This window comes from Parambassis ranga, chromosome 9 (assembly GCF_900634625.1).
Source record: "Parambassis ranga chromosome 9, fParRan2.1, whole genome shotgun sequence".
In the NCBI taxonomy this organism is placed as follows: Eukaryota; Metazoa; Chordata; class Actinopteri; family Ambassidae; genus Parambassis; species Parambassis ranga.
The window spans coordinates 1,891,932-1,914,776 of NC_041030.1; the positions used below are offsets into that span (position 1 = coordinate 1,891,932).

Sequence of the window (22,845 nt, forward strand, 5' to 3'; positions counted from 1 at the left end):
GTAGTTCTAACCTGTGTTATAACTTATGATAAGATGATTTCCTTTGTCCTTTCCATCATGCACTTTTTGTCAGGGTTTATGGTTGTACACCTTCTGCAGCTTTTAGGAGTAACAGTATACTGTTTTGTCCTCAATGACCCAGTCTGTTGCAGTCCCTTGTTGCTCTCCATCCTATCCCCGCCTCCTCCACCCCCTGCACTCATCCTCACCCCACCCCATCTCTCCCTTGGCTGAGACTGGCTGGCTGGCACCATTATCAATTCTTTCTGTCAGCATGACTGCAAAAAATAGCTTACGTCACAGTCATTACTGTCCCTATAAAAGACGGAGTAATGCAGATTCACTGTGCAGTCAACCCAGCTACATTCCAAGACCCACAGCAGCCTGTCTTGCTAGTCATGGCTTCCACCGGCTTTGACCATTTCTTCCCTTCTACTTACAAGAGGAGAGTTGTCGTACGCAGTGCAGGATATGGAGCAGGTGGAGGAATAGGATCTAGGTCTGCCTTCTCCACCCACTCTGCCCCAATAACTTCCTATGCATCTTCACGCAGAAGTTATTCAACATACACCCGACCTACTTCAAGCTACTCTCTTTCTCCTCTAGGGTCTGCAGCTGCCACTGAGCTACGGCTTGACCAAGCAGCCCAGGTCAGTACTGAGTTCAAATCACTGAGGACTCAGGAAAAGGCTGAGCTACAGGACCTAAATGATCGCTTTGCAAGCTTCATCGAAAGAGTCCATGAACTGGAGCAGCAGAACAAAATACTGGAGACTGAACTCCTGCTGCTCAGGCAGAGGCAGGCTGAACCATCCAACCTACGGGCCCTGTATGAACATGAGATACGCCAGCTGCGTGCTGCTGTGGAAGAAGCCCGCCATGAGAAGCAAGCAGCCCAGGACCACAGGGATGAGATGGAGGATGTGTTGAAGAACCTGCAAAAACGTTATGAAGATGAAGTGCTCGGTAGGCAGGAAGCTGAGGGCAGGCTGGTGGATGCCAGGAAGGGAGCTGGTGAAGCTGCACTGGCCCAGGCTGAGCTGGAGAAACGAGTTGGAACACTGCTGGATGAGCTGGCCTTCCTGAAGCGCCTCTGTGAGAGTGAGATTGCAGAGCTGCAGGCCCAAATACAGTACAGCGCAGAGGTGTCTGTGGGGATGGAGGTCACCAAACCTGACCTGTCTGCTGCTCTTCGTGACATTCGCATGCAATACGAGAAGCTAGCACAACGTAACCTTCAAGCAGCTGAAGAATGGTTCTGCAACAAGATGGATGTGATGACGGTAGGTTCAGCTCGCAACACAGAGAGTGCTCGCAATGCCAAAGATGAAGCTGGAGAATATCGTCGGCTGCTCAAAGCTAGGATGCTGGAGATTGACGCCTGTCAGGAGATGAACCAAGCTCTGGAAAATCAACTGCAGGACGTGGAGGAGAAGCAGAGTGCTGAGATCTCTGCGCTGCAGGTGAAGTACACACAGTAAAGAAGTGCAGTCAGTCTTTCCCAGATAAATAGAAGAACAATGGTTTAAATGACTTTTTGGTGATTGGGTGTGGTTATTGATGCTGTTGATTATACTAATATTTACCCTTATACAGGATACAATACGCCAACTGGAGGAAGAGCTGAGGGCAAACAAGAATGACATGGCTCGCTACTTGAAGGATTATCAGGACCTCTTGAATGTGAAGATGGCATTGGATATTGAAATTGCAGCATACAGGTAACGTTCTCATACATTGGTCAAATACTATCATCTCACTGTGTGTCTCACAATGTGTTCTTTATTCTGTTAGGAAGCTCCTTGAAGGAGAGGAGAATCGTTTAAGTGTGGCAGGACCCGGGTCTGTCACTCTTTACTCCCAAGCCATGTACGCTGCTCCATCCTATGGGAGAGCACAAGTCTGCATGCACTCTCAGCTAAGCTCAGCTGCTCCCTACCTGCTGAGCTCCCGCTTGTACACTTCATCGCTCCCCACAGAGGAGACAATATCTGCAAGCCAAGCACAGCAGGCAGAGGCCAGCCCTCCTCAGGAGGAGGAGGAAGAGCAGGTGGAAGAGGAAGAGAAGGAGGAAGAAGAGGAGGAGCAGGGTGATGAGAAAGAGGAGGAGGAAGAGGCAGAGGAAGAGCAAGGGGAAAAGGGAGAGGAAGAGGAAACAGTAGAAAAAGAGGAGGAAAAAGAGGAAGAGGAAGAAGCAGATGGAGAAGGTTAGTGTGGTAATTCTTTGTGCTTACTAATGTGTACATGCATGTAGTAAATACAAGTTAACGTTTACTTCATTTTGTAAATGAAAAGCTGAAGCAGATGATGCAGAAAAGGAGGAAGAAGGAGGAGAGGAGACTCAAGAAGAGGAAGATGCTGGGAAGAAAGAAGAAGAGGGTGATGAATAGGATAAGAAAGAGGAGGAAGTGAAAGAAGAGGAGGCTGAAGAGAAACAGGAGAAAATGTTAAAATACCTGCCACTCTGTTCTGTACACAGTGATGGCTCATTGAAACCAAATCTTTTGAAATAAAAAGTGCCCTTGACCTTCACCTAGCATGTTTGCACATGTAATCATTGTAACAGCAAAGAAACAAAGTCATGTAATGATGAATAAAAGGTGTGTCCGAAGTAGAAAATCTGCTTTCTGGAGGTTTGTTTGCTGGTGCTTTGCTGTCAGAAAATATGCTTGTACAACTGTCTATATGTGCAATACCCAGTTTGAAAATGCCTTAATCCAAGTCCTCACTGAGGGCTGCATTGAATGCCAATAAAGCCTTGTAGCCTTGTCAACCTTGAGGTCGTTCCAGGCTTTTTATTTGTACACAAGAAGTTGCAATGAATTGTCAAATCAAATAACATTTAGCACAAATAAATGCATGCAGCAGAAAATTGCATATTGTGTGTCCAAACTCTGGTTCATGTTCACAAACAGGGATAGAGATTATTTTCTTATTAGCCTTAAGCTTCTTTTGTTTTTTGTTTCTTTCATCCAGGGCTGAAAATGAAATGCTGCTTTTGCACTAGAATGTTAATGGAGGTTAATAGAAAAAGTACATAAACGGCAGCCACATGGCCTTTGGTTCCATCCACATTTATAAATCTATCCATAATTGACTGGAAACAGGGCTGCAGCAACAAGCACAGTCAGCAAGTCTGGATAATCTCAGATCTCTTTCAGCAAAAGAGTCCGAGCCAGTTAAAGTGCTTGTGCAACAACAAATTAAACAAGAAAAGCCAGTATTAGGTTTTATATTTTTAACATGACAAAGATAATGAGGCCTCATTGGATTTCTACTGACTTAGCTAAACCAACGTCTAGTGTTAAAAGGCTTGAGTTATATCTGCATTTTTTGTCTTCTGAAGTCAGCAGGTTGTCTCCATCCTGATATGTCTCTGTATGATCAGTGAGCTGACACTGGTGTTTTTTCCTGCTGCCTCACCCCCATCCACATCACTGTCCATAAATCAGGGTGCACTGAAACCTTTATGACTCAGCTAGGCTGCTGCACCAAAGAATCTGGCCAAGTGTCAGCTCATGCAGAGCAGAGAGGAAAAGACTGCAATTTCATTATTTCATTAAGAGGAGAGAGAAGGAGAGATTAAGGAGGAATTTCAGGGGAGAGAGAGAGAGAGAGAGAGAGAGAGAGCGAGCGGAGACAAGAGAAACACTGCACTAAAACCTTGACAGAGGACAGACTGCTTTTCATCCAGCAAAGAGCTGGAGGAAGCAGGGGCTTCCTTCAGGCACCTGCAGAGATGCTATTCCCATTACCTAAGTGCACCCCCTTTCTGCTTCTTCTTCTGTCTCCTTACCAGTGCAAACACACACTCAAGCAGGGATAAGTACACTGCATCATCTTATAATTATAACATAAGCACATAATTATACTTTTAATATATATTGTAAACCTCCTCACTCTTGCATGAGTAAAGGCAAAGCCCCCAAACTGTGCGCGCTCTCCCTCTCTTTCCCTCGCCACCCTCCTTGTCCTAAGTTTACCCCGCCCAGAGCTAGACCACATTATCCTCCTCCTTCTGTTCTCCCAGTTGCCACAGTAAGATACAGCCAGTCCAAGGCAGCACTTAATTTAATAGAAATTCTACTCAATGAATTAGGCTCTGCTATTCACACCATTTTACCTCTCTACGTGATAGCAATACTATAAAGGTTTTTTTACTGGGTTTAAAGACCACTAATGATATGCTACTGGGTGGATATTAATATTAATACACACATGCCATCCTCCAGATAGAATGTTAATGCTCTTCACAATAGATACAGTAAGGATGTACAGATGCTCTGTTACTTGCTTCACAAACAGGCCTGCAAGGATGTGCATGTGTGTGGAGGCGCAGCAGGGCACAGTGAGTCACCGATACCCCTGTAAACGTAACATATCAAAGCAAGGCTGTGTTATTTTTATAACTTCTATCTCTCAGATATTGAGTTTCATCTTCTGTTTCATCTGACACATTTTGGGCTGTGGATGGACTGGTTTATAAATCTTATGACTCTCCTCCACTTCTGGGCATATTCTGTGTCAGTGGGAGGGAAGAACCTTCAGAGGGGGGTCCACTGAGACCTTTCATGAAAAACTAAAAGTGCAGCAGAAGACAAGAATGTTTTTTTCACAGTTACACCAACAAGAACGAATAATTGTTTCTGTCTTTTAGTAATAAAACACAGGTATGTTATGGCCCCTGAATCATAAAGGAGTAGGAAAATCAGCTCTCTGATTACCACATTCATATTATATTACAGGGGAAGGCTACACTGATACATAATTGATTTCGGACAGTCAGAAACTGAATCTACAAACCAGAGTACCAGAAATGCTGGGTGCTGTTTGGTTCCTTACTCAGGCCTACAAGCCAAAGCTAAAATAAAGAACACTAAAGGAACTGAACGCCTGTCTTTGGAAAGACAACGCTTTCACCTTGGATGTGTCATGGTGGTTATGGTTTTTAAATTGCAGGTGCATCCTGTCTATGCAATTCCACTCTGGCTCCATCCCAGACAGTGATTCTGTGGTCACACTGCAGTCTGCCTTTTCTGGATGTCACACACAGGCATGCTTTGTCTTCACAAAAAAAAAAAGGGAATCGAGATAAGAGTAGTGGCTCCCTCTGCTGATCTGAGAGAATCACCTAATTAAAAGCTTCCGTTAACAGAGGCTTCCTATTGGCCTGGAAGACAGCAGATAGAGACTATTTTTATTTAAAATTGCACTCTAATTCTAAAAATAGAGACTTGTCCCTGCTTCTGCAGCTGAGCTTCAGTTTTCAGGTGGCTTCTTGTTCTCACCACAGATGTACAAAGGATGCATGACTGAGTCAGATGGAGACAAATGGGGGTGCCTCGGGGTACATCCTTTCTCCTGCATCACATGCTGAAAATAAAACATGTCAGACGTGTGGATATAAATGTGTTAAAGCTAACCTACCTGCAGAGTCAGAACCTGTGATCACACGTACATGTCATGCCAGCATTAGACTGATCTAAAAATTCGAAGCGAGCACCAGAGCACCAACAGAAGCTTCTTCAACAGCTAAGTTTGGAAGATTTCCTTTAACAAAAGTCAACTGTAAAATCAACCTCTGCCCCAGGAAGTTAAAGTCTGTGTGAACAGACAGCGCATTGACCTATCCTCAAAGCGCTGCTGGACCGAGCAATGACTCTATTCTGCATCCAGACAGCCAGGAGGATACTCTGGCCCAATTTGCCAGTGGCGCCATGTGGTTCTGGCTGTGGACCTATAAATCCATTAGGCCTTTTGTCTGGATGCGTCTCAGGAATTGAACCCCTCTGTGGGAGCTATGGAACAACAATCTGTCTCTGGAGAATTATCTTCAACAAAAAAAAATCACAGTCCAGTGAGTTTAGTAATGTCAGGTCAGGCTTTATTTATATGGCACATTTCATACATATGGATGCTCAATGTGCTTCATCTTCGCGCATCTCACAAAAATAAAAACACACAAACGTGCGTGTGTGCTTAGGCGCGTACACACACACTGGCTTGTAATCAAATCCTGCAGAATGAAGGAAAGTGGACGGTAGAGAAGAAGCATATTTATTTTCATTTCAACTGTCTGTCATCCTGGATGTTCATTCATCTGTTTGGCAACATGCTGAGAAGGCCTGAGGCAAAGTAAATAGGCCGTATATCCTCATATAAGTGCAAAAACAGCTCTTCCATCCATCTGTTATAACCACAGAGTGCCCTCTCTGCACTACTTTCATGAACAAAGTGAAAGCAAAAAACCTTTATGTTGCACCTGTATCCATTTACCTCACACATTGCTAGTCTTAGGATAGCAAGCTGACCTTAGTTAGAAGAAGGGGGACGTTCACAGACCACAGACTACACAAGTCTGAACAGGGTTTTGTGAGCTTGTCCCCTCCGATTGCATTCAGCCCCAGGTGAACTCTGGACTAATGCTTGTCCTGCTGTCACACACATTAATGACATCCATGCACACAAAGGCCTGCAAACCACAAATAAATGTAAAGATTCATCTTTAGAAGGAAGAGTTAAGTAGACACTTGCACCACGGCACAACACAATGTGACACTGTAATGAGGTTTTGTCACCAACAGTGCAATAGCACGAAGCAGTCAGGTGATGGCAATATTGCATTTCTTTTTTGCAGGTTTGATTGTTTTATTGAAAGCCCAAAAACAACTCTTTACCTTTAATTTAATAGCTTTTTTTGCTAAGAGAATCAGGGGTGAAAAGTGTGTTCAGATGTACAGCACCCCCTTTAATAGATTCAAACACTCAGCAGGCATCTAGAGCTCAGCCAGAAATAGGTCAAAAAATCATGTGTAACAGCTCAAAACACAACCTTGGAGATTCTACATAAAGCTACGAAACACACCTCGGATATTCAGTCAGTGCACTTGAATCATTTAGCTGTGTAGGATTTGCTAAACAAACAGCAGAAATGACACACCGGATTTTAAAAAATCAATCGATTAAGTGTTTCTGTGAAGAACTAAGGGGGCAGAGCTAAGAATGTTCAGAATCAGGGGCAACATTTCACACAGAGGGGCTGAGTATACAGCCAAGACCCATTCATTATTTAAGGAAGTATACAGGTAACCAGTCATTTCTTATGTGCTCATGGCTCTATTAAGATACACATCATTAAATGTGATGATTTCATATGATGGAAAGTATTACTCTGTTTTCTTAACCTGCCTCGCCCTGTACAGGGTCATGGTGGGGCTGGAGCCTGTCCTAGCTGTCACTGGGTGAGGTGGACAGATCAGCAATCTATTGCAAGGCTAACAAAGAGAGAGACAAACAACCAATCACCCTCACACCTCATTCCCAATTTCCATTCTCAAGTCCCCAGTTAACCCAACATGCACGCCTTTGGTATGCGGAGAAGCTGGAGAAAACCCACACCGCACAGACAGGGGGGGACGTGCAAACTCTGCACAGAAAGGCCACCGCCAGATTCAAAACTTCTTTAATACATATTTATTCTTATCTTAGGAGCAAGACTCAAATACTTTAAGTAAAGTTAGTGGCTACTGCTGCCATTACATGGGTGTTTTTGTCAGTGTTCAGTTCAAAGTCCATACAACTGGCATCAATATGGGGTTTAAAATGTAAAATAAGAATAAGCTTTTGGGGCTAAAAGATTTACAGATATAATTTTGAGGTCTGTTTTTGGGTGGATTCCTATTGTGAGGGGACAGTACACCTCTATCCACGCTCACTAACTTTCCACGAGTCAGCACATTACATGCTAAAAAATGTTTTCATCAAATGTTTTCAACTCATAACTGGCCACCTAGCAGTTGTCTAGTTGCCATATGTTCAATAGATCTCTTCTTTATATAAAAAAAACATAACTATCAACAATAGGTTTCACTCAGACTATATTACGTTGCTTCACCGGCACCATTTGGGTGAAAAATAAACGCAAATGAAAGGCAAACAAAAGACTAAGTGGACTACCAGATCTCAGAGTCAACAGCTGTAAATGACTGCACCGAGCTGAGCGAGGGGGGAGAGATATTTGTGAGTGTCATCTCACTGAGGGACAGGTCAACACAGTTGTTTTGACAATAGTAGTCCACCATATGCTTGTCTTATATGAAACAGCCCAGGTAAATCTAATACAGTATAGCTCCGAGTGAGCAGCAGCAGCATGCAGTTGGTAATTCAATCTCTTTTTAAATTAAAAACAATAACCTGCTAATCATCAGTGATTTATAACTCAGCCTTCGATTCATTATTCTATTCTAAATTGTCAAATTGTGTGCCAGTGGCCCACTAAAAACTGAAGTGCTGATACTATCAGGAGTCCTTGAAGCAAAATACTTCACCATCATTTCCCTGAATTCAATTTGAGCTCATTTGAGGATTTATGAGGAACCGCTACAGTTATCGATTGACTGATGTCTGCAGCAAAATAGCTTTCTTGGAGACGGACCTTTGATGAATTGTGTTGTGTGTTGTGTGTTGTGTTGATGGGGGTAGTTTGGACAGCCTGTTGTGGTGCACGCCCATCCCACCCCCTCTCTCTCCTTTTTCCTCCCCGTTCACAAGTCATGATGGCGGAACTGTAGACCTCGGGACGAGCAGGAGTGCACCGCCCGTCCTATTTCAGCAAGTGTATATAGTTATTTATTTATTCGGCCTGCCCCTCACATCACACCTCGCTATGACACGGTGGATTCCTACTAAAAAAGAGAAGTACGGAGTCGGTAAGTGTCCACGTTTGTTTGAACAGCGCGTGTTTTTACTAGTTGGAAAAACTGAGCGAGTGAACTCCCAGAAACTTTTAAGCGAAGGAGGAGGCTACACACACACACACACACACACACACACACACACAGAGACACACACACACACACACACACACACACACACACACACACACACACACACACACACACACACAGAGACACACACACAGACACACACACACATTACTTAGTTGTTTTTGTTGCTGTTGCTGCATAGCGGGTGCTAACACTGTAGCCAAGCTAGGTTTCACAAGCTTTTGTGTTTTAGTCCAAGGACATGAACTCTCCTACTTTATTTAACCTGTTTTTTAAAGAAAGTACTTATATAACAGTTACTAAAATGTGTATGTGAAACGTGGATAACAGAACCAGTAGTTCAGTGAGCATACCAGTCATTCTTCAGTTTAATCCCACAGAGTTAACTTGAGTTTACCGTAAAGTCTCCTTTACGGCCCCCAAGGACTCCTGTAGGGCCCACATGGATCCTCATGGAGCCTCATGGAGCCTCTGTGACCACACAGTGCCACAGACACAGTTCCATACGCTGTGGTTACTTTTTAATTTAGCATATTCCTTCACAGTTTAAGGATTATGTATTGCAATAAGGTGTGTATGGGGGTTAGGGTTATGCTATCAGACACAAATCCACACCCTCAAGGTAAATTGGCACAACTTTATGAGACATCCACAGTAATGACTTTACAGCCAGCACAGGTTGGCCGGTCATCAGGTTGCTCTCTGACTCACTGCTTAAAGGCACAGACAGATTTTTACCCAGCTTTGTTTCCTGGTGCACAGCAGCTGTGCTACACATGAATCAAACACTGTGTGTGGAGTCACTGAATCTTCTGGTGCAGGTATGTGAATCAGAACTCAGGACTGAAGTACCTCAGCTGTCCCCTCTAACCTGGACCTTTCTGTTAAATCCTGTGTGCTCTTGAAATTAAAACACATTTTAACCCACAGTTGTAGGCAGGTTGTGTGCAGCACAATACTAACCCTCACTCTTGGTTTCATATGACCTTGTTTTAGCTGCTGATATTGAGGATTTTTTTTTAAATGTTAATCCTTTTAGATCCCAGTGTGGTGTTGGAAACTGACGCTCAGCTTGATTGTGTAGACTGTGCCATTCTCCTGCCACTCGCCTAAGAAACAGGGCAGGAGTCAGTAACACTGCACTTAATCCTTAAAATGCCATCGGACCCTGTACAAGGGCTTACATGTTTAATCCGATTAGTTAACCCCAGCTGTGCTCAAATACAGGAGACTACATTTTGGGATGAAAGCAGAGATTGTAAGGTTTTTGATGATATCAGTTATACCATGCTAGCTAACAGGGAAATGTGGATAATATAGGGATTAAGATAGCAAAATCTTCTATGGTGAATACATGACATCATCATAATAGGATAGTTTCTTAATTTTTCTATCTTGAAGAGAGGCAATGCACTAGAGGCTCAGATGTAGCAGTGAAACCTGCAGATCTTGGGGTTTTGGTAATGCAAATGTGGGTCCACAGGGGAGTGCTGTGAAGTCTGATAAAGCACCTCAGGTGATGTCACTTAAGTCCGAGTCTGATGGGACTTTGAGCCTGAAAAATGGCATGGCATAAGTTATTACCAGATCTCCAAAGCTGCTTCTCATCTCCGCTTGAGGCTACATTAATCGCTAAAAGCATAACATGCCCAGTGAATGTGAATCTCCCTTGGATGTATTAATGAAAGTGGCTCAGTGCTGCATATGCCAAAAAAGTTTTACAAGTATCCTTCGCGAGGTACCGAGATGCACAGGGAGTACTTGACAGAGATTAGTGCTGACAGACTCGTGAATGGTGTTAAATTAAACAATTGTACATTTACTGAACTGCATTTTTAAGTATTTTGCTTTGAATTTTTTTTTCCCAGCTACCGGTACTACTTTTTCAGTTTTATGAAGAGAAAATGTGTGTGTCCAGTGTGCATCTAAGGATAATAGCAAACCTGTAGTGATGCAGTTTGGCAACTACATCCAGAGTCTAGCTAGGAGGCCTGGATCCTTCTGTCTAACAATTGGTGGTTTAGTGGTGTATATAATTAATAAAGGCCTAGGGAATAAAGTTCTGCAGTTCCTCTAAAGGCCCATTGAGGTGTCTCAAAAAAAGAGCCCCAGTTTATGACTAGACAGTCTGTAAATATGGACAAAGATTCTGTGACATGACCTGTAGGCTTCTAGAGTCATTTTGAGTCTGTGGGAGGATCTGACCGCTGCCAGAGCCACAGTCTGCCTAAACTCCAAACACAGGCATAGAGGTTGAGCTTAAGTGGAGCTGAGGCAGATAGCCAGTCGTCTGTCATTCATGATGTGAAATTTTAGGTCCTCATATAATTAAAATGAGTTGTTTATAGAAAATTCCTTTGTACAGTTGTCACAAAAAGGGAACTTATCAATAGAGACTATTCATATTGTACAACTGCTCGAATTGCTGCCTAGTACTGTTGGTTGTCTTTAGGGACCTGCCATTACTCACTGAAATCAAACTGATGGTTGTACTCATTGTGGACAGATCAATAAACCCTCAAATACTCAACTTTCACTTTTTATTATTATAAAATATTCCCTCAAACTGCCGAACTGCTTGAAGGTTTGTCTCTGCAGTTGTTTGTTCCTTGTGGATGGGGGTGTTTCTGACAAAACACATCTTTCTACAGTGCTGTTGAAATTTCTAACATCCATAGATGACAATCATCAAATCCCTGTTTGCTCATCTTGCAATGTCAACCATGATTGCAGCCAGTGATTTAAAGATAAGGGCTGACCTTGTCCCCAAAGATGGCTGGTCTGTCATGGAACTTAATATCAGATTAGTTTGATTCTTTAGCAACCTGAGGAAAGGCATATGTGTATTCAGTTAGGTAAGACAACAGTAATTTCCTTCATCTTTAATATTGAACAGGTTTTTGTTGAGCAGAATTGAAAGATGAACCCACATCAGTGTCTTTTTATACACTTATTTTTGCAATATTATCATTGAACTTGAGAATTTTCTTTGTGATTTATGTATCACCTGGAAGGAATTAATCCCTGGAGAGCAATTTTTTTCTTGATCATTTCTGGCCGTCTAGACAGTGCACAGGAGAGAGGAGGCTCTCCTGATGAGGCTTTTCTACTTTGTGTTTTGAAATATGCAGCCTGAGGAGAATTGGCTCAAAAACAGACTTTAATAGACGTTAACTTAATGACTTTAGGGAGATACTACGTCTCTTCCTGCTTTGACCTTGTAAAGGTATATAAGGTTATGTGTCCAATGTGATGCAACATTAAAGGGAAGCTTGATGTTAACGCCTCATCCAACCAAAATGAACAACAATAGACAGATGAGTTGAAAACTGTCTGTATTTATTCCTGTATAACAGAAAGGAAAACTATTGTTTTGTTCTTCTTTGCCCTTTTGGTTTGAAGGAAGATTATTTTTCAGTAGTTAAATCTGAAATACGATATCACGCATGATTGCTTGGACACATAAAAGTGATTGGTGTTGTTTTTGCTCTGCAGTAAGGCATGTGTCTGCCCTACTACTGATTTTATTTTTCTTTTCTTCATGTATTAGATTAGATGGTTTCCAGATGAAAATGTGATTGATTACAACAGATTTGTTTTTCATAAAATTGTATTTTTTAATGATATGTTGGTAGATTCTTGTCTTGCATGATTGTTGAGGTCTTTTTTTTAACCTGTTTGTTTTAGCGTGATCACGACTTGGAAGGAATAGTTGTTGTGTTTACACCCAGTCAGCCTTCAGAACAATAGATTCTCATTGTATCGTGTTAACTTTGATGAGCTGCTAGCAGCTGCTCAGGCTGCTCAGCCGTGGTGTTCTTTAATTGTTGGCTAATTCACTACTATGGTAAATCATTCAGACTGAATCAGGCTGACTCTGATTTAACATTAGAATGCACATTAACGTGTCGATAGAGCTTTATTAGAAGTTACAAGTAGCTACAGGCTCAGTATTTTAAGTTAAACAGGAGGATAGTGTGTCTCAGATTAGAGCTATGCAGCAAAAGCCCAGACTGATGCCTTTAGTTTAGACAGTGTGGCATCACAAAACGCTCAACTGGGTTCCTAACACTGGCACATGGCCATTTTGTTGCCATGCCAGGCCACTATGTCAAGTTGGTGAATGGACTATTGTCACTCTCAGCATGACTAGAGGCAGATGTCATTTCTTCAGTGCATGTTTCATTTGGTATTATTCACAGATTATTCACAGATGATTCATAGCAAATTGTGTTTGTAGCTGATTTTCACAAGAAAACTGTGTCTGACAGTTGTTCATATTTTAAACTGGTGAGTGAGAAAAGCATGGCAGTGATCCCTATCCATCACCCAATGAGGGATCTCACAGTAAGAAGTCCTTCACATTAACCTGTGCAGGAGTCTGACCTACTATTTTAGAAGCTCATAAACTAAAAACACAAACACAGTCTTATCCTGATTCCCTGAGGAGATGCTGTCTCTGCAAATCTTTGCAAAAAGCTGAAAATTCTGTCAGTAAGGAGGAAGTCACGGAGCGAGAAGAGTCACATTCAGTGATTTGTCAAGTTTTGGTATTCAGACTGAGGTGTGATAAGCTGAGCTAGTTGAAGCATGCTGTGAAATCTGGCCTCAAGCAACAAGCATTATCACAAATGCAAGTCAGGGCAGAGCTCAGCTCATAGTTCCTCACTGTGAGAATGAGCGGCTGCGCACTATTGCAGCTCCCTCAAGTCATGACAAAGACCTTTGCTACAGCACTGATTGCCCACTGTTTCTCTCTCTCTTTTGCAACACCTTCCTGGTTTGTGGTTTGTGTGTATGCAGGTGTGAGTGTGGGTCTGTAGTCATGTATGACCCCTCCCATATGTGTACCAGTTATAGTGTGAAAAACAAAAAATGGAAGTCATCTCCAGGAAAGCTGTTTGAAATAGGATGGAAAGTTTGCAGATGAGCCACTTGGTAAAAACCATAACCTGCAGTTTAACTATTAATCGTCACTGTTATTTTATGATATCAGAAATACAAAATGCCTCTTAGCTCTACTGCTCATTCTTGACAGTGAATCTTCCTGTCCATTTACTGGAACGTTAAACAGCCTCAAGGCATCCGATTCAATTAAAAGCAGTGAAAATTCTTCCGAGGTTTTAACACAGACCTGCTTCAGTAACACAGTCTGCTGTTAGAAAAAGCAATAAAATGAAAAATAAATCAAAGATCAGGATCCTCTTTGCTGTGAGTCCAAGTTCTGCGACAGGGAGTGTGAATTGGTTCCCTCTTTCCAGGGAAAAACTGTGAACCTCTGATCCAGAACTTTTTTTAAAACAGACCTGCTCCTCTGTTGCAGTTTGTGATTGAACAGGGATTTGGGGTTTTTCTTAATCCACTGGACCTTAAGGAGGAACAAAACTGTTGGCTAAAAACTTTTTTTTCCCTTTTGTTTTTTTTTTAACATTGTGGGTGTGTTTTGTGTAATAAGGCAGCCCTGCTTTGTCCTTCAGCAATCTACAATTATGATCCGAGTGGTGAGCAGGAGCTGTGTCTGCAGGTGGGGGACACAGTGCACATACTTGAGAAATTGGAAGGTGAGTGAGTCTGAACACATGACAAGCCCTGACATATCCCTCTCTTTTTTCTCTTAACGCAAACATGTGCAGGAACTCAAATGAGACTCTCACTGTTCTATGCATAATAATGTAAATGAGTCTACACCATTGTCCTCCTGACATCCTGTCTTGTCCACTGTCTGTCCCTTCTTCATCATTTTTCTCTGTTTATTTGTCTGCTCAGGCTGGTATAGGGGCTATACTTTACGCAAGAAATCGCACAAGGTATGGGCATCATTAGGGCTGCATTATCCTTTAAAACGATGCCAAGATGTATATATACTGATCTGTGTCTAATTGTTTCCTCAGGGCATTTTCCCTGCTTCCTACATCCACTTAAAGGAGGCTACAGTTGAGGGAATAGGGTGAGATCACACATCAGTAAACATATCATCTTGATGAAAATCCACTTTGCTTTTGGTTTGCTGTCCCGCCTTGTCATTTGCCAATATCACAGCAGTACACTTGTAATTATCATAATTGAAGATTCAGTAATGTTCTTCTTGGCTGTGTGGGGGGAAACCATCCAACTATTTATCATATATAGAAATGTGCTCCAGTCATTCCGAATGATATGACATGATCTGTGAGTGATGAGCCACTTTTCCAATATCTTATTCTTCTGTTTTGTGGCTGGTAGCCAGCAGGAAATTATTATTCCAGCAGATTTACCTCTGGTACAGGAGCTGGGTGCAACGCTGAGGGAATGGGTGCAGATATGGCACAAACTCTATGTGGTATGTGTGAAATTCCTTCCTGTTAATCTGCCACTTTGTTTTAAGTACACACAGTCTCGAGTTTATTCCTCAGACGAGAATATTGTTTCTAACAAAGTATGCATGTTTATCTAACAGGCGAACAAGACAACGCTGTTCAGGAGTTTGCAGCAGATGGCCTACAGCCTGATCGAATATCGATCTCAGATAGTGTCAGGAACGCTGCCCAAAGATGACCTTGTAGAGCTGAAAAAGAAAGTCACAGCAAAGATTGATTATGGAAACCGGTATGAATCCTGCTTTGTTATTATAAGTACGAGCCTTCTGAGGTAAACACCATTGTATATTATGTGCTAGTCATGTATGTGATCCTCTGTGCTGCTCAGGATTCTGGGATTGGATCTAGTGGTGCGAGATGAAGCAGGAAACACGCTGGACCCTGACAGAACCAGCACAGTCAGTCTGTTCCGAGCACATGAAACCGCCTCCCGCAGTGTCGACGACAGAATACAAGAAGAGAAGGCAGGATTCTGATTGGTTGATGCTCAGTCACTATGTTGTGGGTTTCCATTGCTGTTAATGACTACATCTGTGCTCTCTCTTTTGCTTCGTTTTTACGCAGACACGGCTTCAAAACCTGGAAATGAGGCGGCAGACCCTGTTCAGTACAGTGCACACCTACAGTCTCCTCATGAATCTGAAAAACTTTGTATGCAACATCGGAGAAGACGCTGAGCTGCTCATGTCTCTCTATGACCCTGACCAGTCAGAATTCATTAGGTTGGCACGTCACTTTACTTTTTTAACACCTAAGCAACCAGAAGCTTGATGTAGCTATGACTGTTGATTGAAAATATTTCATTTGAAATAATATAAACAACAACTGCTGCTACTGCAGCTACCATGGCAAAATTGTGAATTACAATTGGTTGTATATAATGCCAGTGCATAATTATATAGCTGGAGGTCATGCATTATTGTCACTTACTGTAACTCGGCAATGCTCTGATGTAGCAGCTTCAGTACTGTTTAAAATTCCTTGTTTCAGGCATTACTAAGCTACTGCATCTTCTGCTTGCTGGTGTAGAAAACGTCTCTGTTTTATAATGGATGTGATTAAAACAGCCAATAAAATCTAAACAATGAGCTGTCCACTGAATAATCTCAATGGCATTAAAAGTGAAAACACTACATGGCTGTTCAGTAGTCGACCCCGATATCTGACCCCCTCTTCCAGCTAAAGCACAAGCAACATAACTTTTTTTTTCACTGCACACATTTTGACATAACATGAATATAACTAACACCACATGTTCTTTTTAGTCACACCGCTAAACAAGACCTGAAAGCCAACAACCTTTGGTTAGCTCAGAATGTAATGTATTATAAGGATCTATAGACATTTCTATTCAGAATATGCAAACATGTGATCTTCTTGACACTTTGGATGTTATTGGATCAGACAGATACAATAATGCATAGCTTTTACACTATTTCCTTTTTTCTTATTTCTCTGAAGGCCTTAGATAATGTGATCTCAAACTGATTCTTATTTAAATTCATGCAGTGAGAACTTCCTGGTGCGCTGGGACAGTATGGGGATGCCTAAAGAAATTGAAAAACTCAACAACCTGCCAGCACTATTCACGGTAACTGAATCCCAACCCACTGACTGTATTCCCTCTGTTTCCAATTGAAACAATCCAAACGCTGCCTGAAATCTGTGACAAAGGAGACAGTTTGCTCTCAGATCACTGCTAATTTGCTGAAAGTTTCGCTGAATGGTTCACATTCATGGCACATTATTGAAAATTTGAATGCATCACATCCATTATGTTACTGTTGCTGTTTATGTTAATGACATAGGGCGCAGTTCCACACAAACAATTCATTTGTTAACCTGTGAGTGTGCCACCAGCAGTGTGATAAAACCACATTAATCAAGGCCAACAGCTTAAATGTTCGAGTTGTATTTTCATCCAGCACAAAGAGCTGCTTTGAATAAAAAAAATAAATAAAAATAAACATGTAAAAGTGCTGGAAAGGCTTTTACTTATGCTTTTATCTTGTTGTATTTACCGCCTGCTCTACAGCTGTAACCTCGTAAATGTACTTTATTACATGCTAATGATAGATAAAGTTGACTGCCTTTTGTATCTAATGCACCTTATCATCTTGAATGTCTAATAAACATAAATAAACTGTCCTTTTTGTCTAGGACCTGAGCAGCAGTGACTTGATGAGGCAAAGACTCTTTCTGGTGTGTCAGATCATCAGAGTGGGAAGCATGGAGCTTAAAGAGGGCAAGAAACAAACGGGCGGGCTGAGGAGACCGTTTGGTGTGGCTGGTGAGCAGCTTTTCAAATCTCATGATATTTATTTAAGCAATACAAAAGCCAATTCAACAAAAATGCCTCTCCTTTCTGGTCGTACCGATGCATGAATGGTTCCGTTGAGCTTTTGAAATGACGAACGAAATGGGAACACCTGCTTCCTGACCTAGAAAATGCCTCCACTCTGCCTTGGCGACGCAGTCGGTGGAAATTGGTTTAGCAACCGTCTTTTTGTTTTTGGCCAGATGATTAGTGGATTTGATGAGAAATGGTTTCCACTGCTGTTCCAGCAAATGGACTGAAACCAGAGTCAGAAAGAACATTTAACTCAGAAATCACATTATTTTTAGCCAGGAGAAAAAAAAACAACACTTCAGGAGAAAAAAAAAACTGGGCAGAGTGAACAATTCAGAGCCGTTTGCAAGCTGGAGATCAAGAACCCACAATCTGTCTTACTGTGCTGGCTGACGGCCATGCCAGGCAACAGGTGAGCGAGATCCAACACCTGGCCGTGCTTCTGTTACGGGTTATAATGAATAAATTAACTTTTGGAGCCACTAACAGGAGATTTCCATTTTTTGCTGTTGTTGTAAGAAGAAAACTGTACTGCGTCTGGTAAATTGTCTCATCCTGCTCCCTCACTGTTCTGTGTTTATCGTTGCAGTGATGGACATAACAGATATTGCCCATGGCAAAATAGACGACGACGACAAACAGCATTTCATCCCCTTTCAGCAGTGAGTCTTTTAACTTTTTTCCTATTTACAATCACAACCTTGTTTTTTTGACACCAGAACAAGGAGACCAATAGAAAATACTCTGACTGCCATTGTGTTCCTCTGCATCTTATTAGGGCCCGAGCACCGAATGGTGCAAGAGCCCTATTGAAACCCTTAGGATTATTATTTTTTTTTTTTTTTTAGGGCCCGAGCACCGAATGGTGCAAGAGCCCTATTGAAACCCTTAGGATTATTATTTTTTTTTTTTAGGGCCCGAGCACCGAATGGTGCAAGAGCCCTATTGAAACCCTTAGGATTATTATTAGGGCCCGAGCACCGAATGGTGCAAGAGCCCTATTGAAACCCTTAGGATTATTATTTTTTTTTTTTTTTTTTTTTTTTTTTTTTTTTCCCCCTCCGAGATCGCATTTTTGGAGGCCTTAACATGCCCAAAAACTCACCAAACTTGGTAGAAAAATTCATTCGCCCGAAAAATTTTGAAATTTGCTGACTTTTGAAATGCACATATAAAAATGGCTCTATAGCGCCCCCAACGCGTAGCCCCTCTGGCCGGTTTGACACAGGATTATGAAAATTGGCACACATATGTATCACCTCAAGACGCACAAAAAAGTCTCTTGGACCCCCCCTCCAAACCCAACAGGAAGTCCACCATTTGAAGGTTTGTGGCCATTTTTGGCGATGTGTGACCCTGCTGCCAAACTTTTCACGCCTCGCATACTTCAACGGATTGAGCTGAAATTCGCCGTGTCCACTCAGGACACCATAGGGAATAGACGCATTCCAAAACTCTTACAAAAGTCTGACGGTGTGGCCGGGGCGTGGCCTCAAAGTTTGACCATTTCTGAGGACACAGAAAGTCTCTATAACTTCTTCGTTTTCTGTCCGATCTGTACGAAATGTCACATGTATGATCAGAGTCTGACCCTAAACACATCTATACAACAATATTGAGGCTTTGACAGAGCGCCACCTACTGGCTACACAAAATGTTGTGTTTTCATAGGTTTTTCTGCCTGCCCCCCTGGCCTGTTTTGAGTAGGGTCATGAAAATTGGTACACATGTGTATCACCCCAAGATGCACAAAAAAGTCTCTTGGACCCCCCCTCCAAACCCAACAGGAAGTCCGCAATTTTGAAATTTCTGTTAATTTTTGGCGATTTGTGACCCTCCTACAAAACTTTTCACGCCTCGCATACTTCCTCCAAATGAGCTAAAACTCACTGTGTCCACTCAGGACACCATAGGGAATAGACGCATTCAAAAACTCTTACAAAAGTCTGACGGTGTGGCGGGGGCGTGGCCTCAAACTTGACCATTCGCCATTACAAAGGAACTCACTGTATTTATTGCCCTAATGCGTAGCCCCGCTGGCCAGTTTGACACAGGATCATGAGAATTAGCACACATGTGTATCACCCCAAGACGCACAAAAAACTCTCTTGGACCCCCCCTCCAAACCCAACAGGAAGTCCACCATTTTGACTTTTGTGGCCATTTTTTGCCTATTTGTGACCCTGCTTCAAAACTTTTCACGCCTCACATACTTCATGCAATTGAGCTGAAATTCACTGTGTCCACTCAGGACACCATAGGGAATAGACGCATTCCAAAACTCTTTCAAAAGTATTACCGTGTGGCGGGGAGTGGCCTCAAAGTTGACCATTCGCCATTACAAAGGAACTCGCTGTGTTTTATGCAGTACTACCCATATACTTTATGCAATGTGGACAAAATCTTACAGTACTGCCATGGAGCCGAGTCTAAACAGATATATATGCTAATAGGATGATACGGTCATAGCGCCACCTACTGGTAGCAGGACAGTTTGGTTGTAAACATGTGTTTGTTGTATATCTGTGGAAATGAGAGGAGGAGAGCATAGGACAGGAGAGTACAGGAGACGAGAGCATAGGAGAGAAGACTGCGATGACCCCGCGGATCGCCAGGTGCGCGAGGGCCCGCAATGCTGCTTGCAGCTTTAATTAGGGCCCGAGCACCGAATGGTGCAAGAGCCCTATTGAAACCCTTAGGATTATTATTTTTTTTTTTCCCCCCCTTTGATCGCCTTTTTGGGGGCCTTAACAAGCCCAAAAACTCACCAAACTTGGTAGAAAAATTCATTCGCCCGAAAAATTTTGAAATTTGCTGACTTTTGAAACGCACATAGAAAAATGGCTCTATAGCGCCCCCAACGCGTAGCCCCTCTGGCCGGTTTGACACAGGATTATGAAAATTGGCACACATGTGTATCACCTCAAGACGCACAAAAAAGTCTCTTGGACCCCCCCTCCAAACCCAACAGGAAGCCCGCCATTTTACCTTTTGTGGCCATTTTTGGCGATGTGTGACCCTACTGCAAAACTTTTCACGCCTCGCATACTTTATCGGATTGAGCTGAAAGTCGCTGTGTCCACTCAGGACACCATAGGGAATAGACGCATTCCAAAACTCTTACAAAACTCTGATGGTGTGGCCGGGGCGTGGCCTCAAAGTTTGACCATTTCAGAGGAAACAGGAAGTCTCTATAACTTCTTCGTTTTCTGTCCGATCTGTACGAAATGTCACATGTATGATCAGAGTCTGACCCTAAACACATCTATACAACAATATTGAGGCTTTGACAGAGCGCCACCTACTGGCTACACAAAATGTTGTGTTTTCATAGGTTTTTCTGCCTGCCCCTGTGGCCTGTTTTGAGTAGGGTCATGAAAATTGGCACACATGTGTATCACCCCAAGATGCACAAAAAAGTCTCTTGGACCCCCCCTCCAAACCCAACAGGAAGTCCGCCATTTTTAAATTTCTGTTAATTTTTGGCAATTTGTGACTCTGCTACAAAACTTTTCACGCCTCGCATACTTCATCCAATTGAGCTAAAACTCACTGTGTCAACTCAGGACACCTTAGGGAATAGACGCATTCCAAAACTCTTGCAAAAGTCTGACGGTGTGGTGGGGGCGTGGCCTCAAAGTTGACCATTCGCCATTACAAAGGAACTCCCTGTATTTTTTGCCCTAACGCGTAGCCCTGCTGGCCAGTTTGACACAGGATCATGAAAATTAGCACACATGTGTATCACCCCAAGACGCACAAAAAAGTCTCTTGGACCCCCCCTCCAAACCCAACAGGAAGTCCGCCATTTTGACTTTTGTGGCCATTTTTTGCCTATTTGTGACCCTGCTTCAAAACTTTTCAATCCTCACATACTTCATGCAATTGAGCTGAAATTCACTGCGTCCACTCAGGACACCATAGGGAACAAACGCATTCCAAAACTCTTTCAAAAGTATTACCGTGTGGCGGGGGATTTGCCTCAAAGTTGACCATTCGCCATTACAAAGGAACTCGCTGTGTTTTATGCAGTACCACCCATATACTTTATGCAATGTGGCCAAAATCTTACACTACTGCTATGGACCCGAGTCTGAACAGTTATATATACTAATAGGATGATACAGTCATAGCGCCACCTACTGCTAACAGGAAAGATTGTTTGTAAATATGTGTTTGTTGTACACCTCTGCAAATGAGAGTAGAGGAGAGCATAGCACAGGAGAGTATGGGAGACAAGAGCATAGGAGAGAAGACAGCGATAGCCCTGCGGATCGCAAGGTGCACGAGGGCCCGCAATGCTGCTTGCAGCTTTAATTAGGGCCCGAGCACCGAATGGTGCAAGAGCCCTATTGAAACCCTTAGGATTATTATTTTTTTTTTTTTTTTTTTTTTTTTTTTTTTTTTTTTTTTTTTTTCTTTCCCCCCCTTAGATCGCATTTTTGGGGGCCTTAACATGCCCAAAAACTCACCAAACTTGGTAGAAAAATTAATTCGCCCGAAAAATTTTGAAATTTGCTGACGTTTGAAACGCACATAGGAAAATGACTCTATAGCGCCCCCAACGTGTAGCCCCTCTGGCCAGTTTGACACAGGATTATGAAAATTGGCACACATATGTATCACCTCAAGACGCACAAAAAAGTCTCTTGGACCCCCCCTCCAAACCCAACAGGAAGTCCGCCATTTGAAGGTTTGTGGCCATTTTTGGCGATGTGTGACCCTGCTGCCAAACTTTTCACGCCTCGCATACTTCATAGAATTGAGCTGAAAGTCACTGTGTCCACTCAGGACACCATAGGGAATAGACGCATTCCAAAACTCTTACAAAAGTCTGACGGTGTGGCCGGGGCGTGGCCTCAAAGTTTGACCATTTCTGAGGACACAGAAAGTCTCTATAACTTCTTCGTTTTCTGTCCGATCTGTACGAAATGTCACATGTATGATCAGAGTCTGACCCTAAACACATCTATACAACAATATTGAGGCTTTGACAGAGCGCCACCTACTGGCTACACAAAATGTTGTGTTTTCATAGGTTTTTCTGCCTGCCCCTGTGGCCTGTTTTGAGTAGGGTCACGAAAATTGGCACACATGTTTATCACCACAAGATGCACAAAAAAGTCTCTTGGACCCCCCCTCCAAACCCAACAGGAAGTCCGCCATTTTGAAATTTCTGTTAATTTTTGGCGATTTGTGACCCTGCTGCAAAACTTTTCACGCCTCGCATACTTCATCTAATCAAGCTGAAAATCACTGTGTCCACTCAGGACACGATACAGAATAGACGCATTCCAAAACTCTTACAAAAGTCTGACGGTGTGGTGGGGGTGTGGCCTCAAAGTTGACCATT

General features: G+C 42.6%; 2 protein-coding genes across 5 annotated transcripts in view; both read left to right on the top strand.

Annotated features, from left to right (window-relative positions):
- Positions 1 to 360: 360 nt before the first annotated feature.
- Positions 361 to 2,619, top strand: neflb (neurofilament light chain b). The gene is made up of 4 exons (XM_028414415.1): positions 361 to 1,463; positions 1,597 to 1,721; positions 1,795 to 2,207; positions 2,296 to 2,619. The coding sequence occupies exons 1-4, from the start codon at positions 399 to 401 to the stop codon at positions 2,388 to 2,390; spliced, it is 1,698 nt and encodes a 565-aa protein (XP_028270216.1). The 5' UTR covers positions 361 to 398; the 3' UTR covers positions 2,391 to 2,619.
- A 5,928-nt stretch (positions 2,620 to 8,547) lies between these two features.
- The window catches only part of dock5 (dedicator of cytokinesis 5), a 39,752-nt gene continuing 25,454 nt past the window's right edge, over positions 8,548 to 22,845 (top strand). For all 4 annotated transcript variants that reach the window (XM_028413653.1, XM_028413655.1, XM_028413654.1 and 1 more), the window contains exons 1-11: positions 8,548 to 8,708; positions 14,264 to 14,347; positions 14,553 to 14,593; positions 14,678 to 14,733; positions 15,009 to 15,105; positions 15,223 to 15,371; positions 15,471 to 15,606; positions 15,707 to 15,864; positions 16,652 to 16,733; positions 17,303 to 17,432; positions 18,082 to 18,154. In XM_028413653.1, coding sequence (XP_028269454.1) covers positions 8,666 to 8,708; positions 14,264 to 14,347; positions 14,553 to 14,593; positions 14,678 to 14,733; positions 15,009 to 15,105; positions 15,223 to 15,371; positions 15,471 to 15,606; positions 15,707 to 15,864; positions 16,652 to 16,733; positions 17,303 to 17,432; positions 18,082 to 18,154 — 1,049 coding nt within the window. In that variant the 5' untranslated portion in view covers positions 8,548 to 8,665. The remainder of the gene's footprint in view (positions 8,709 to 14,263; positions 14,348 to 14,552; positions 14,594 to 14,677; positions 14,734 to 15,008; positions 15,106 to 15,222; positions 15,372 to 15,470; positions 15,607 to 15,706; positions 15,865 to 16,651; positions 16,734 to 17,302; positions 17,433 to 18,081; positions 18,155 to 22,845) is intronic.